This window comes from Oncorhynchus kisutch, linkage group LG5, assembly GCF_002021735.2.
Source record: "Oncorhynchus kisutch isolate 150728-3 linkage group LG5, Okis_V2, whole genome shotgun sequence".
Taxonomy (NCBI): domain Eukaryota; kingdom Metazoa; phylum Chordata; class Actinopteri; order Salmoniformes; family Salmonidae; genus Oncorhynchus; species Oncorhynchus kisutch.
Window position 1 is genome coordinate 36,349,148 of NC_034178.2, and position 13,650 is coordinate 36,362,797.

The following is a 13,650-nucleotide window of genomic DNA, read 5'->3' on the forward strand; positions in this document are numbered from 1 at the left end:
GGGTCATCAAGAGAAGATTCTGAAAATGCTTCATTATTAATTGGAATAATATGAAAAGCCATGTCCCAGGTGCTTATTCTAGGTTGAGGGGAGTCATCACTGGGGTCCTAATATATGTCCATAGATATTTAAGAAATGTGAAGGGAGGAAGAGTCATTGAGGCCAAAACGTTGATCAGTAGGAAAGGGTCAAATAAGTGAAAGCTTATCAGTGCTGCTGAGGTTAGAAGGTTTTGCCTGGAAAAGTAAAGATTCCTTAGTTTAAATGTTAGATAATTTGTCCCATCCCCATTGCGGTGTATTAAGTGCCAAATAATTGAACATGTAGCTAGCTGTACAATGTAAAATAAGGAAAAGATGTACCCAGATCATGATTGATCGTATATTCCATCACAGTAGGTAGCGACATGCACAACGTTTGTTTGCGTAACCGCCACGATATCAGAAGGAAGAATAACCATCTGAACGCGCCCTCTGACTTATGCTGCAGTGACTGGCAAGTCGAGACGAAGTCCAGTCCGAAACAACAGACATTTCACAAACAACGGTAAATCACCACTATGTAAATACTAATATTTGGTTCTCCCATTTTTACCATGCATCGAAAGATTTGTCAGCTATCTGAAGTTGAACCGTGGCTTCCTAAGCAGTTAGCTGAAAATAAAGTTGCATGGTTGACTTGGTAGCTAGCAAGCTAAGCTAACAGAGATAGTTCACGTTACTGGTAGATCGATATAGCTAGCTATTAGTTAATGCTTCTTGAGTCACCTTGGAAAATGTTTCGTTTGTCAGTTCGCATACCCAATGCTTTCCAGAAGATACCGAATCTACTGTTACATTTGTTTACACCGAGCTGAACTGTCATTGGGGTCGGAACTAGCCAGCAGATCCAACCCACTTGCTTACAGCTGTACTAGGGTCTGACAGCCTTCCTGTGTAGATTAATGCCATATGTCCACCAGATACATGCATTTTGCCATATGTTGTTTTTGCCAAATGTTTAGCCCACATTTTCTGTACATCATGACCCTTGCAAGGTTGCAGAACAGTTTGCAGCATAGAGAAGACCATTTTCGCTCTGTTTGACCAAAGCTAATAATTAGAACAGATGAAAGTTATTATCCTGTTGACCTAATGGTTTCATAGGATGGCAGAGCTACCAAGAGACTGGTGCGCACAACGGCATATTACAACAATGAATCTAGTTTGTTTCTATTCTTTCCACTCATCTCTAGCAACATCAACAAATTGAACTGGTTGTTCCCATATAGAGTACTGATTTCAAATCACTAGCTTGCTCTGCGTGATGGCATGCTAAATTACACACTGAAAAGTGCTGTGTGTATTAATTCTGTACTGCGTTCTGTTGGCTACCCAAGTATAGTAATGATGAATTGTCTGTGTCATTCTTACCAGAGATGAATTTCCAGTCATTCATCCAGTATCTTCTCCTCTCTAACTACACAATTGTCATCATAATTTGGCCTCCGTATAGTGCAACCCCCGCCATGGGACACGCATAATGAACTTCCATTTGTACCACTGCACGGTAATGCAACTCACGAGTTGAAATATTGAATGCATGCGGTACACAGAACGCACCGCAGCCTAGTGCGGCATCCCAAATGTAGCATTGCGGACTGTTCCATTAACAATGAATAACTTCAGACGGAGCGTGAAGAGTTTGATGTATCTGGTGGACATGAAGCTAAATAGGAATAACCCCCTTTTTTTTCTAAATTCGCCTAAAATGACACCCAAATCTAACTGCCTGAAGCAAGGATATGCATATTCTTGGTACTATTTGAAAGAAAACACTTTGAAGTTTGTGGAAATGTGAAAGGAATGTAGGAGAATATAACACAATAGATCTGGTAGATGAAAATACATCACCATCTTTGAAATGCAACAGCAAGGTCCCAAATCTAGCCATCACTCTGGTTGTAATTCCGATGGTGTCCACAAGAAAGCAGCAGTGTATGTGCAAAGTTTCAGAATGATAACTTGAACCAATGAAGCCTGTCCGACCCTAGTGCATCTGTAAGCAAGCAGGTCGGATCTGCTGGCTAGGTTCAAAAAGCAATCATGGTTACATTAAGACAGGTAGAGCCAGCACAAGATATTGGTCGGAAAACGTACCTGGGATGTCACTGTACTGCAAATTGTACCTCTATCCACACTGCTCTATCAAGATTGATATACTGCTAGTTTTCCTGGGAAACTGCCCATTCCGTCCTCATACTAGCTAGCAATAGCCACAGCAGAACAACAAAAAAACTGATTAGCTGACACTGCCATTCCATAATGGCCACGGTGGCTACTGCTAGCTAGCATGTTTTCTGGGAAAACAAGCAGCTTTTAAATCTTCTCGATGTATCGTTGTGACTTGCCTAGTTAAATAAAATTGTGGAAATTGGTCAAATTTGGAGTACAGTGGCATATCTCATCCCTGCATTGAGGTACATTTTCCGACCCATATCTCGCACTGACAAGATAATGTTACCATGATTGCGTTCCGACCCCAGTTCAGCTCAGTGTAAACAAGCGCAATGGTAGGGTCGGTATCTACTGGCAAACCCAATGCATGCATTTCATGACTGCATGTTGTTGTTATTCCATCAGACTGCACTGGGACTACTGGGCTGAGGATGTGCGGGAGGACTGCATGCACCCTGGCGGCAGATGAAGTCAGCCGCGCCTCCCAGTACAGAGACCGAGGAGGGCAGCGTCGACAGCCAAGGTGGAAAGACGGAGATTCTGATAAGTACCGACCTTCCTACAACAAGAGCCCCCAGTCTTTGAGCCCAGTCTTGTTGTCCCAAAGACATTTTGTTAAGGTAAGTATAGTTGTGCAACTGAAGCAGATCAACTGATCCTGGCCAGGAGGGCTGGATGTTTCTTTTGGGGGGCGTCATTTGCGCCTTGCCTGGAGGAAAATATTTGTGTATTAACCAGATGGTCCCCATCCAACCCTTTTCTCTCAGAATGCCCCAGTGGATGAATGTGTGCTGGCAGTGATGCGTTGGGGCCTGGTGCCTGCCTGGTTCAAGGAGAATGACCCAAACAAGATGCAGTATAGCACCAACAACTGTCGCAGTGAGACCCTGCTAGAGAAGAAGTCCTACAAGGTGTGTAGTGAGTTTGATTAATCTCCACATGAAATGCACATAACTCATTGTCAACAGGGACAACGTGCATCCTCAAACGGTTTCCATGTGTATTAGTGAATGTTTGTGTACTATTTCATTTCAGGATCCGCTGTTGAAAGGACAGCGCTGTGTCATCCTGGCTGATGGCTTTTATGAATGGAGGAGGCAGGAGAAAGACAAGCAGCCCTTCTTCATCTATTTCCCCCAGACTCAAGGACCCGTTCATGTGAAAACAGAGGACCAGGATGAGGGAACACCCTGTAAGGAGGATCTACAGACATGCAGTTCTGAGGAAGGCTCTGTAGACCAGAAAGAGGTGAGCTGCTGACACACATGGACCATGCATCACTGAGCAAACACAGAAAACTGACATTCAGAGTAAGATGCTTGAGTCTGATTATACTGATGATATCCCCCACCCGCTGCCCTTTCTCTCCCCCCCTCAAAAACACCCTTTTTGACTCCATTCAGACCCATTTGTGATCTTTCTGTTTTTAGTCTGCAGTAATGAAATAATTTGGGCATTGCCTTTTGAGCATATATACCTTGCCTATTTGTGTGTCTCTTGTGTAGGAGGACAAAGGAGACCATGAGTGGAGAGGATGGCGGTTGCTGACCATTGCAGGACTGTTTGACTGCTGGACTCCCCCTAGTGGTGGAGATCCCCTCTACACCTACACTGTGATCACTATGGATGCATCCCCTAATCTTCAAGGCATCCATGACCGGTAAGGGCCTCAGTCTCAAGCATTACTCTCTCTTTGAGTAAATTGAGTATGTTCTGTGTCTATGAGAGTTTGTGTATGATGTAGATTTACCAATGATTGTGATTGACATACAGGATGCCAGCGATTCTCGATGGAGAAGAGGAGGTCAGAAGATGGCTGGATTTTGGTGAGGTCAAGTCATTAGATGCCCTTAAATTGCTTCAGTCCAAAAATACACTGACCTTTCACCCTGTCTCCTCATTTGTCAACAACTCTCGAAACAACTCCCCTGAGTGCCTGCAGCCAGTGGATCTTCAAGCTAAGGTACAACAGCTTGGCCTCACTACATACCCATATTTGAGATGTCTGATGATGTGTTCCAACCATTGAATATCTCATGATCATTAGAAAGGTGGTCCCAGACTGAACATTTCACATATTTACTAAAAATCTAGATTTAAAACCTAAAGAGAAAATGTATAATTGGCTCCATACAATACTACTTGTTCCTCCCTGCCTCCACTTACCCCCTCATCACCTTCCCCAGGAGCCCAAGCCTTCAGCCAGCAGTAAGATGATGATGGGCTGGCTGAAGAGCAGCACGCACCCAAAGAGGAAAGAGTCAGACACTGGGGAAGTCAAACAGGAGGGGCACACAAGAGAGACCAGGCCTGAGAAGCAGCTGATGACTGCAGGACCTCTCCAACAGTGGCTGCAGGGAGCCAATAAGAAACCCAGGACCAACTGAGTGGGACAGAAACATTGACTGACTGAAGAGAGAAGGGAACAGATTGAAAAATGTTGACCTCATTGTCTTGATATTGCGGTGTGTTGATTGATGTGGAAGAGAGGAAATGGTTTCTGATTATTGTTATGTCTGTCTGGTAATGGTTAAAGATAATTATTAAACATTTTTCAGATTTGGATGGTTCTGTCATGTGTCCGCCTTCAAAAGTGACCAATTTTGACATTTTATGTACGAGCAGTAAACCGAAGAATAGAAATACAGAGTGCCCCCATGCAAAACTAAAACTGTCAATGTATTCCCAAGAGTATACTATTGATTATATACTGAACAAAAATATAAACCCAACATGCAACCATTTCAAAGATTCTATTGAGTTACAGATCATAGAAGGAAATCAGGCCATTTAAATTAATTAATTAGGCACTAGTCTATGGATTTCACATGACTGGGTAGGGGCACAGCCCTGGATGGGCTGGAAAGGTGTAGGTCCACCCAATCAGAAGGAGCATTTCCCCACAAAAGGGACTTATTACAGACAGAAATACTCTTCAGCACCCCCCCTCAGACGATCGGGCAGGTGAAGAAGCTGGAAGTGGTGGTCCTGGGCTGGCGTGGTTTCACTTGGTCTGTGGTTGTGAGGCCAGTTGGATGTACTACCAAGTTCTCTAAAATTACATTTAAGGTGGCTTATGGTAGAGAAACTAAAATGTCAATCTCTGGCAACAGCTCTGTTGGACATTCCTGCAGTCAGCATGCCAATTGCACGCACTCAACTTGAGACATCTGACATTGTGTGAAAAATCTGCATATTTTTGTGGCCTTTTGTCCCCAGCACAACGTGCACCTGTGTAAAGATCATGCTGTTTAATCAGCTTTGTGATATGCCACACCTGTCAGGTGGATGGATTAGCCAGGCAGTTTCACATCGGGCCGTGATGGGGAGTCCTGTAGGGCGGCGCACAATTGGCCCAGCATCGTCCAGATTTGGCCATTTTAAATCATTTGTGAACTGATTTGCCTGGTTAAATGAAATCTTGGCAAAGGAGAAATGCTCACGAACAGGGATGAAAACAAATTTGTGTACAACAATTGAGAGAAATAAGCTTTTTCTGCATATGGAAAATTTCTGGGATCTTTTATTTCAGCTCATTAAACATTGGACCAACAATTTACATGTTACGTTTATATTTTTGTTCAGTATGAGCCTTGATAGTCACCTATGCTTTACATGTTCTCCTTGCAGAAACACACACATTCTTTATTCAATGACTTATCAGTTCCTTGAAATCCAAAACCATTTTCAAACAATGTAGCTAAAGCCAATTCTTTAATATGATTAATGCTAACAGATTTCCCCCGTATTTTTTGTATAATTTAAATAAAAAGTTGTGTTCTCAGTCCTCTGATGCAATTCAAATTCTAAACATAGTAATAACAATATACAGACAGATCTGACCAGTTAAAAGAAATATCAAGCACCTGAGCTATCAGCAGACATGGAAACTGACAACATGCATGGTTTTTGCCTACACAAAACAATTGACAAAGATTTGCACACAAAGTCTTGCAACAGTTGCCAGTGTAAAAATGAGGCAATAACGACTCATATTTATTAGCTTGAAAAATATCTGTCCCCTCCCCCAGCTGTATCCGATAGGACGTCCTCCCTTTGATTCTCTACCCCTTGTGTCAGGTCGCAGAATGTTGACAATTTGCTGCTCGACTTTTCCAATTGAGAAACAAAGCATGTGTCGGGCAGTTAGGGGACAGTAGAGTTAAAATCCACACTGCCTCTTCAGACTCGACTTAAAACGTTTGTTTTTTATTGTGGCTCCAAAATGAGGTGTCAAACAGGATTTTAATTAGTCTACATGACAAAGTGCAAAAAAAATGCCTTGAACAACACACTCGTATGTTGGACTTGCTAGTTCACATCCAAGACAATTAACACATGTATCTTTGGGCAGTACATTGGCATGACACACACACACACATATAAATTCATCATTCTGATCCTTCACAACCTCCTTTACCACTGGAACTAACCCCCCCTTTATAAATCTCATAGGATTTTATTTCTGTATGTATGCATGTGTGTGAGGTTGGGTGGTGCCATGGAAACAATGGTGTCTATAAAAAAAGGTATTTGCGTCATGAGACAGTTAAGGGGGTAATACTAAGCAGATATCGGGTTAATAAATGCTCTAATATCCATCTGGGTGTTCTTTGGGCTTGGAGACTTATCTTGAGAGTAAGTGTGTGATGTGTACACTGGGGTGTGAGTGCAGCATGTGTGTACGGTATACTTTTCGAGCGGGACTCGCATCTACGAAGGCCAGTGATAATATTGGGCAAAGGGGAGCACACAGTGAGGCATAGGGGTTAGACAAGGCAAGACAGGGTAGCAGGGCCGACAGTAAGTCTGCTAGGACCTCAGCAGCTGCAGGCCTCCGCTGATGGCTTGGAACGTTCGTTCCTGTCCAGCTTTATCGGTTCAGGGAACTCATTGTACAACTCCACCTCTGTCTCCTAAAAGGGAGAAAAAGACGAGATGACGTTAAGCTTTTTGTGTGGCTTCCAACGTGCATGGAAATAAAGACGTCAATACAACAACTTGGGGAGTAACAAAAAAACTATTTCAAATCTACTTGGGTATTCAATCCTCAAAGAAACATTCTACAAACTATATTAAAAAGAAATGGGAGGAACTTTTCATTGAAATAACTGATGAAACATGGTTGAACATATTAGAGACTCAACAAAGCTCCACCAACTCAAGGTCATGGAGAGAATTCTGTTGGAAGAATGTTATACGTTTCTTCATAACACCTAAACTGAAGTCAAAATAGACTGGCTCCCGACATCCTTTTTGGAGAGAATGCGGTCTATTGAGGGTGGATCACTCATATCTTTTGGACCTGCCCCGCAATCGAAACTTACTGTGGAGAAATAAGATCTAACATTGGAAAAATAACAGGATTTGACATAGAACAAACATTCATTTCTTTGTACTTCTTTGATAACTTACACAATAGAGAAAAGTACCTCTTAAAGGTCCTACTGTCACTAGGAAATGGCTACAAAAAGACCCTCCCACAGTGACACAATGGATAGACATTGTAAAAGAAATACACCACATGGAGCATATGACCTTTGCTTTAAGAACACAAGAGGAGAGAGGTCAGGAATACTGGGGAAAATGGGTTTTGTAGGTCTAATTCAAAGACGTCAATGTAACTAATATGATGAAGGTATGATGTTCACTGTAACTGACAGTTATTTTTTGTTGTTCTTTTATTTTACTTTATTGGTACTGTGTTCCTCAATAAAAACATATATATATATATATATATATAAAAATACTGTCAATACACACACGGCATTCAGCTAAGCTCTCATAAGCTCCCTTCTGACCCCCTACCTGTTTAAGAGCATTGCGTGCAATAGTCTGGAAAGCCTGTTCAACGTTGATGGCCTCCTTTGCGCTGGTCTCGAAGTAGGGGATGTTGTTCTTGCTCTGACACCAGGCCTGTGCTCGTTTAGTCGTCACCTGTCAGATACAGACAAAAAACAGCCGTCATTCTCTGAAGGGCTACTTACTGTCAGATGCTCTGGTCTCAAACGCTACAATCTGGATCCACCTGTCTGTTCTCCAGGTCAATCTTGTTGCCTAGCACCACAAAGGGGAAGTTCTCGGGGTCTCGGGGGCTGGCCTGTATGAGGAACTCGTCCCTCCAGCTGTCTAGGGTCTTGAAGGTGTTGGGTGCGGTCACGTCAAACACCAGCACGCAACAGTCTGCCCCGCGGTAAAACGCCACGCCCAGAGACTGGAACCTCTCCTGCCCCGCTGTGTCCCAGATCTGTGACAGAGCACAGGGGAGGGGCATACATGTTTATGAAGAACAATACAATACAGGCCTACCCATTGACCTGTACTTCAGCACAGCACTTGTGATGCAACTTGATAGTACCCCTTCCCCAGTACCTGCATGGTGACAAGCCTGTCGTCCACCATCACTTCTTTCGTCAGGAAATCAGCTCCAATTGTGGCTTTGTACTGGTTACTGAACTTCTTATTCACATACTGGTTCATCAGGGAGGTCTTCCCAACTCTGACGAGATAGATTCAGGTCAGCAACAGATATGACAGAATGACTGGTAAACACATATTTTGTAACCTTCTATGATAACAGATAATAAGTGTAAGTGGCTGTGCAAGGTACAGGACACTCACCCAGAGTCTCCCAGGATGATGACTTTAAGTAGTACTTTCTTCCTAGACGTCATTGTGCCACAGCTGGGGAAATATAAGGCGCACTCAATTAGAATGGTGGACTGACCATGTGGCATGGCTAACATGACCATCATACGGTCATCCTCATTGTTAGCATGATAAACACAGTATAAAAGCAGCCTATAAAACAGCCTATAAAACACAGGCACACAGCAATGCTGTTTATGCTCTATGACGCAGGCAATATTATAATAGGCAACTACTGCAAATACTAGAACACGTCTTCGTGCCATGGACTACTTTGACCAGCTGCCAGCTCACCCTCGCCGTAGTCATGTGGTCCAAAGCTAGTTGTCCAGTCATGGGGATTATGACACACAAGACACTGGTATGACCGCACACAGAGACATTCAGGAACACATGTAGGCTATACGCATCAACACACATAACAGCAGACCAAAGGTCAAACGTTATACCACCTGTCTGTCAATCAAATGTGAAACCACGGCCTGTTAAAAAGTTGCGATTGGCATCTGGCACAGTGTGTGTTGAAATGCTCGGAGTAGGAACAGTTCTGGGAATGTAACCAAGTACAGTTTGTCCCTCACTAAATAAGAAACAACAAACAGACTAGTTTTTAAAACTCTGCCTTCCCCTCCAACATGTTCCTCTATTTTCACTTGTATAGGACTCAGGTTTGGGAGAGGAATGTAGGCTTAACGTAAACCAGAAAACATTTCAACATGTGAAGGCCAGTTATGAGACTTGATCCACAGACAGCGAGAGTGGAATACACTATTCTTCTTGATAAAGCATCTCTTGCTCTCACTGACCAACATTCTCTTAACAGCATCACCAGATCTACCCCAAACAACAAATTCACAACATTTAGGCTCAGTAAGGCTGCCGTGCAGAGCCACCATTAGCACTGCTTCTCTCTGTCAAGGAGCCTCACCCTTAATGGTTACACTAGCATTGAAACGAAGCAACCTTCATTTCAACTTAAATTTATTTCAAGCAACACAACGTGACAATGAGGGTCCTCTTAAGAATTCTGCATTGACGGTAATATAATGTGCCATTCAGAGGGTGGAACATCAACTGTAAGGAAAGTTCAGACTAGACAGAAGCAGCATACAGGAGCTCATAAAACGTTACTTTATTCTCAGAAAGCAAAAATCATCTTAAATCAGTTCACGTAACAGACACCAATTTATAGGAACTCGTCAGGCATTACTAATCAATCATTAAGATTGCTAAACTTTATAAATACTGCACCCTCAACTTCAAAACTCCTTTGCTAGTTGTACAATCATGTAATTAAGAAAATTGCTGGAAAGAAACAAATGATTGTTTTATTGAATAGGATATCATTGCTACTTAACGTGGATCCAAGTTCAGTTTTGAGATCCACTGGCGTCGAAAACGTAGTGATTTTGCCAACAAAGCCAGCTGAGTACACAGTCTTGTACCCTTAACCTTCCTAAATCTGACTTTATTTATGAGTAATCAAGCAGTCACAAGTTAATTGACATGAGAAAACTCAAGAAAAAAAAGCAACTCTACAGAGTGCAATGACCACAATGAATGGCTAAATTACTTCTGGACACAAAGGGTCCACGGAACTCCTCCTCATCACTATATTCCGATCCTTAAAAGCAACGACATACAGTATCAGTTCCATTATTGGTTTCACAGTAAAATGGTGTTGGTTCCAAAAGAATCTGCAGACAAGCATGGAAAACACCAGGATAGTATTGATTCCCTATGACTGACTGGTCGATAAAGATCATGGAATAAGGAAACAAGCCATCAGGAGGGGCCAGAAACATGATGACATAGGCAGCCTAAATTTCAAAACAAGCCAGACATTTTCATTGCTGCAGTTCTTGCACAAGCAGTTAGAATGAGACACTGAGTAACTATCTTCAATAGTAACAAAAGGTTGCACCTTTAAAAAGACAGTCAACATCCACTACCTCTGCTCTTTCATTTCAATAATGGGCTATTGAAAGCAAAGGGAGCCAACACTGGACCATGCAGTTTGCATTAGGCTAAGCTTTGAGTACTGAATCTTACATTTGCTTAGAGCACACAAACAAATACTGCAGCATGTCAGACAATTAAATTCTAATGTGAATATTTTCCTGAGCACAGTATTAACACAGACTAAAATGGGTATAATAAGGTTATTTGGTGTAATATAGTACAGCAAAGTCAAACTGAACTAGTTTTTCAATTTGTCAGTAAATTGCACCACAGGGCCTTGCATCTAGGAACCCAGACCTGGGATGTAGACCTACACAAATGATCCATTAGACCACTTGATTATGAGGGTGGAAGATGGATACATGGTGGCAAAATAGGAATAACCTCAGTCTGAAACATTAAATGAAGCATTACATTTTTTTAAAATCTATTTCTAACATTTATAGGGCAATTCTCTGACTGTGGTCTGGCTGGCTGCAACCCATGACATTCATGCGAGTTTGGTCACATGGTTATCTAGAAAACAGCAATAAGAATGATTTATTGCTTAGTGCTACCCGGAACAGCAAAAACCCTTACCTAACCCTTAACCATTTTAAAATGTAAACTTCTTTGGGGTGATGTCCCAAGGATCCCGTTTAGACTAATCATTAGTCGGATTGCGTAGTAAAACATTTGGTCTGTTGCAAAACGGAAACAGTTTACTTCAAATGGAAAACGTTTTGCAACAAAAACAATTTATATTGGACAAATTCCGGTAGGTCCCTCCCCGTTTCGTTCACACGATATTCTCCAAACACCCCACAGGGCAGACATCCCGATTATTCGCAAAAGGAAACGACGCAGAGGAAGAAGAGCCGGATGCCTCGTCCGGACCCGCAGAAGGCAACTGGGAAAGCTGCCGTTACCGTCAATATTACTCGCCAACGTGCAATCATTGCTAGCACAGTCATAGTACTAGGCTAGCTACCTACCTAATGATTACAGATGAACACATCATAAAACACTAACGTTAGCTATTTTACCAACCAGGTTAGCTAAATTGACTAGCATGACAGCTCTAGCTAAACTCTGGATAAACTGTCTGCTTGTTTGCTAATGTTCACTATTATATTACATAGCCGGTATCATATAATTAGAATACTCTAATTTAATAGGATCTCTATAGACGGGTTGGTGGTTTAAGAAACAAAACTGACACGTTCCCAACTATTGGACAAAACAGACAGGGTTGGCTTAGATTGTTGACAACATGTAAACTAGTTTACTCTCAAAATGTTTATTGAAAACAAATACATTTGCACAATGAGCGCTTGTCTCAAATGTACAGTTAACTAGCTAGCGACAGTCAAACACCTAAAAACAAAACATGGTATCAATCAGAAGATTGAATGGGACAGCTTTTTGTCATTGTTGACAGCTATCTGAATCATAACACTTCAGCATCATAACACAATTTCCGGCCACATCGATGCGCGCGCATGACGTTGTCAACCAACCGGAGTTGAGTAAGTTTAGTCAGCTAACTTCACCCCTGAAGGGCCTAGCTAGTAAGTTAGCTGGCTAATATCAGTTATTGCTAGCTAGAACATAGCTTAGCTATGTATACGTGTACAGAGCCATGAATTTAGAAACGTAATACTAAACAGTTACATGGCTCTGGACGCATACTGTTAACGCAGACATTAGCCAACTAGCTAGCAACGCCATTTGACATGTAACTTAACGTTAGCTTACTGGCTAACTGCACAGTGAAATTGGGACAGAACTATAGATTGAGTGACACACAGAGTAGAGAACCATTCTTTACCTAGCTGACTTTAAACAGTGCACAGTGAGTGGCTAACTTTAGTGCCCAACGCGGGGACAATCGACCCGTTAGCTAGCTCAGTACTTGGTCTCGTCTTACTAGCAGGCTAATTGGTAAACATTAAAAATATATATTACTGCACAAAAAGAATATCGGCTACAATTCTTACCTTGATCAACCAGAACCAATGGATGGTATATTAAAGAATGTCAAAATGGGCCTTTCGTCGTGCTGGATGAAAAACAGATGAATTCAATTGTGTCTGTCTGCCCCCCAACCTAGGCTAGCTGGATAGCTAGCTAGTTGCCGAGATCGGACGGAAACTGGCTGGTGCCACCAGTGGTGGTTAGTTGCAGTCAGGACGCACGTCTCTTTAATTATAACGCAATATACTTTCAATACTACTAGGTGGCCACTTGTGTTTCCAAAGTAAGAGCAATTATTAAGCGAAAGGAATCCCTGCTTGTTTACTTGAAGAGGGCCTATTTCTTTCGTTTTCAGTCTCTTGTCACTTCCTCCAAAACAACTGTGTCAGCGATCTTTGACATCAGATGTTCGTGAAGACACGCCCTAAACCCGGCCCTCTTTGTATTCTGGTTTATTTTCAGGTCCGTGCAATTAGGTATCATTGGGACGTCCCTACCCTCATTGAAGTTGAAATTTAAAATGGTTAGGGTAGAGGTTCGATTAGGGACGTCCCAAGGATCTCGGATAGCTCTGACCATTATTTTCATCAACAACAACATTTGTTCAGACAGCTAGCTATAGGCATTATGCAAGTTATTAAAATTAGAATTTGATCATGTTGTGTACTGAAGGCATCTGCCAAGAGGTCTGTATCTTTATGCAACTGCCTGCCTGGTTCTAGCAATGCACTAGATCTGTCCCCTCAATCTTTGTCAGAAATGGGATCATCCTGCATTCTATTGGGCTTTTGTTGGAAGTGGGCATCTGTTCATAGTGGGGTTTATGCATGGTCTGCCTCTCAAGAGAGGGGGGATATTGTTTTCCCTG

The 13,650-nt window shown here is 42.3% G+C and overlaps 2 protein-coding genes across 2 annotated transcripts; one reads left to right on the forward strand and one right to left on the reverse strand.

The window, feature by feature from the left end:
• The first annotated feature begins 413 nt into the window (after positions 1-413).
• hmces (5-hydroxymethylcytosine binding, ES cell specific) lies at positions 414-4,781 on the forward strand. The gene is made up of 7 exons (XM_020483218.2): positions 414-546; positions 2,622-2,836; positions 2,984-3,127; positions 3,252-3,464; positions 3,722-3,876; positions 3,990-4,179; positions 4,403-4,781. Exons 2-7 carry the CDS (start codon positions 2,648-2,650, stop codon positions 4,601-4,603), a joined length of 1,092 nt encoding a protein of 363 aa, XP_020338807.1. The 5' UTR covers positions 414-546; positions 2,622-2,647; the 3' UTR covers positions 4,604-4,781.
• A 940-nt stretch (positions 4,782-5,721) lies between these two features.
• LOC109890994 (ras-related protein rab7) lies at positions 5,722-13,280 on the reverse strand. Its single transcript, XM_020483219.2, has 6 exons — positions 12,806-13,280; positions 8,838-8,900; positions 8,589-8,715; positions 8,245-8,463; positions 8,025-8,153; positions 5,722-7,132 (listed from the first exon to the last, which is right to left on the reverse strand). Exons 2-6 carry the CDS (start codon positions 8,888-8,890, stop codon positions 7,037-7,039), a joined length of 624 nt encoding a protein of 207 aa, XP_020338808.1. The 5' UTR covers positions 8,891-8,900; positions 12,806-13,280; the 3' UTR covers positions 5,722-7,036.
• Positions 13,281-13,650: the final 370 nt, after the last annotated feature.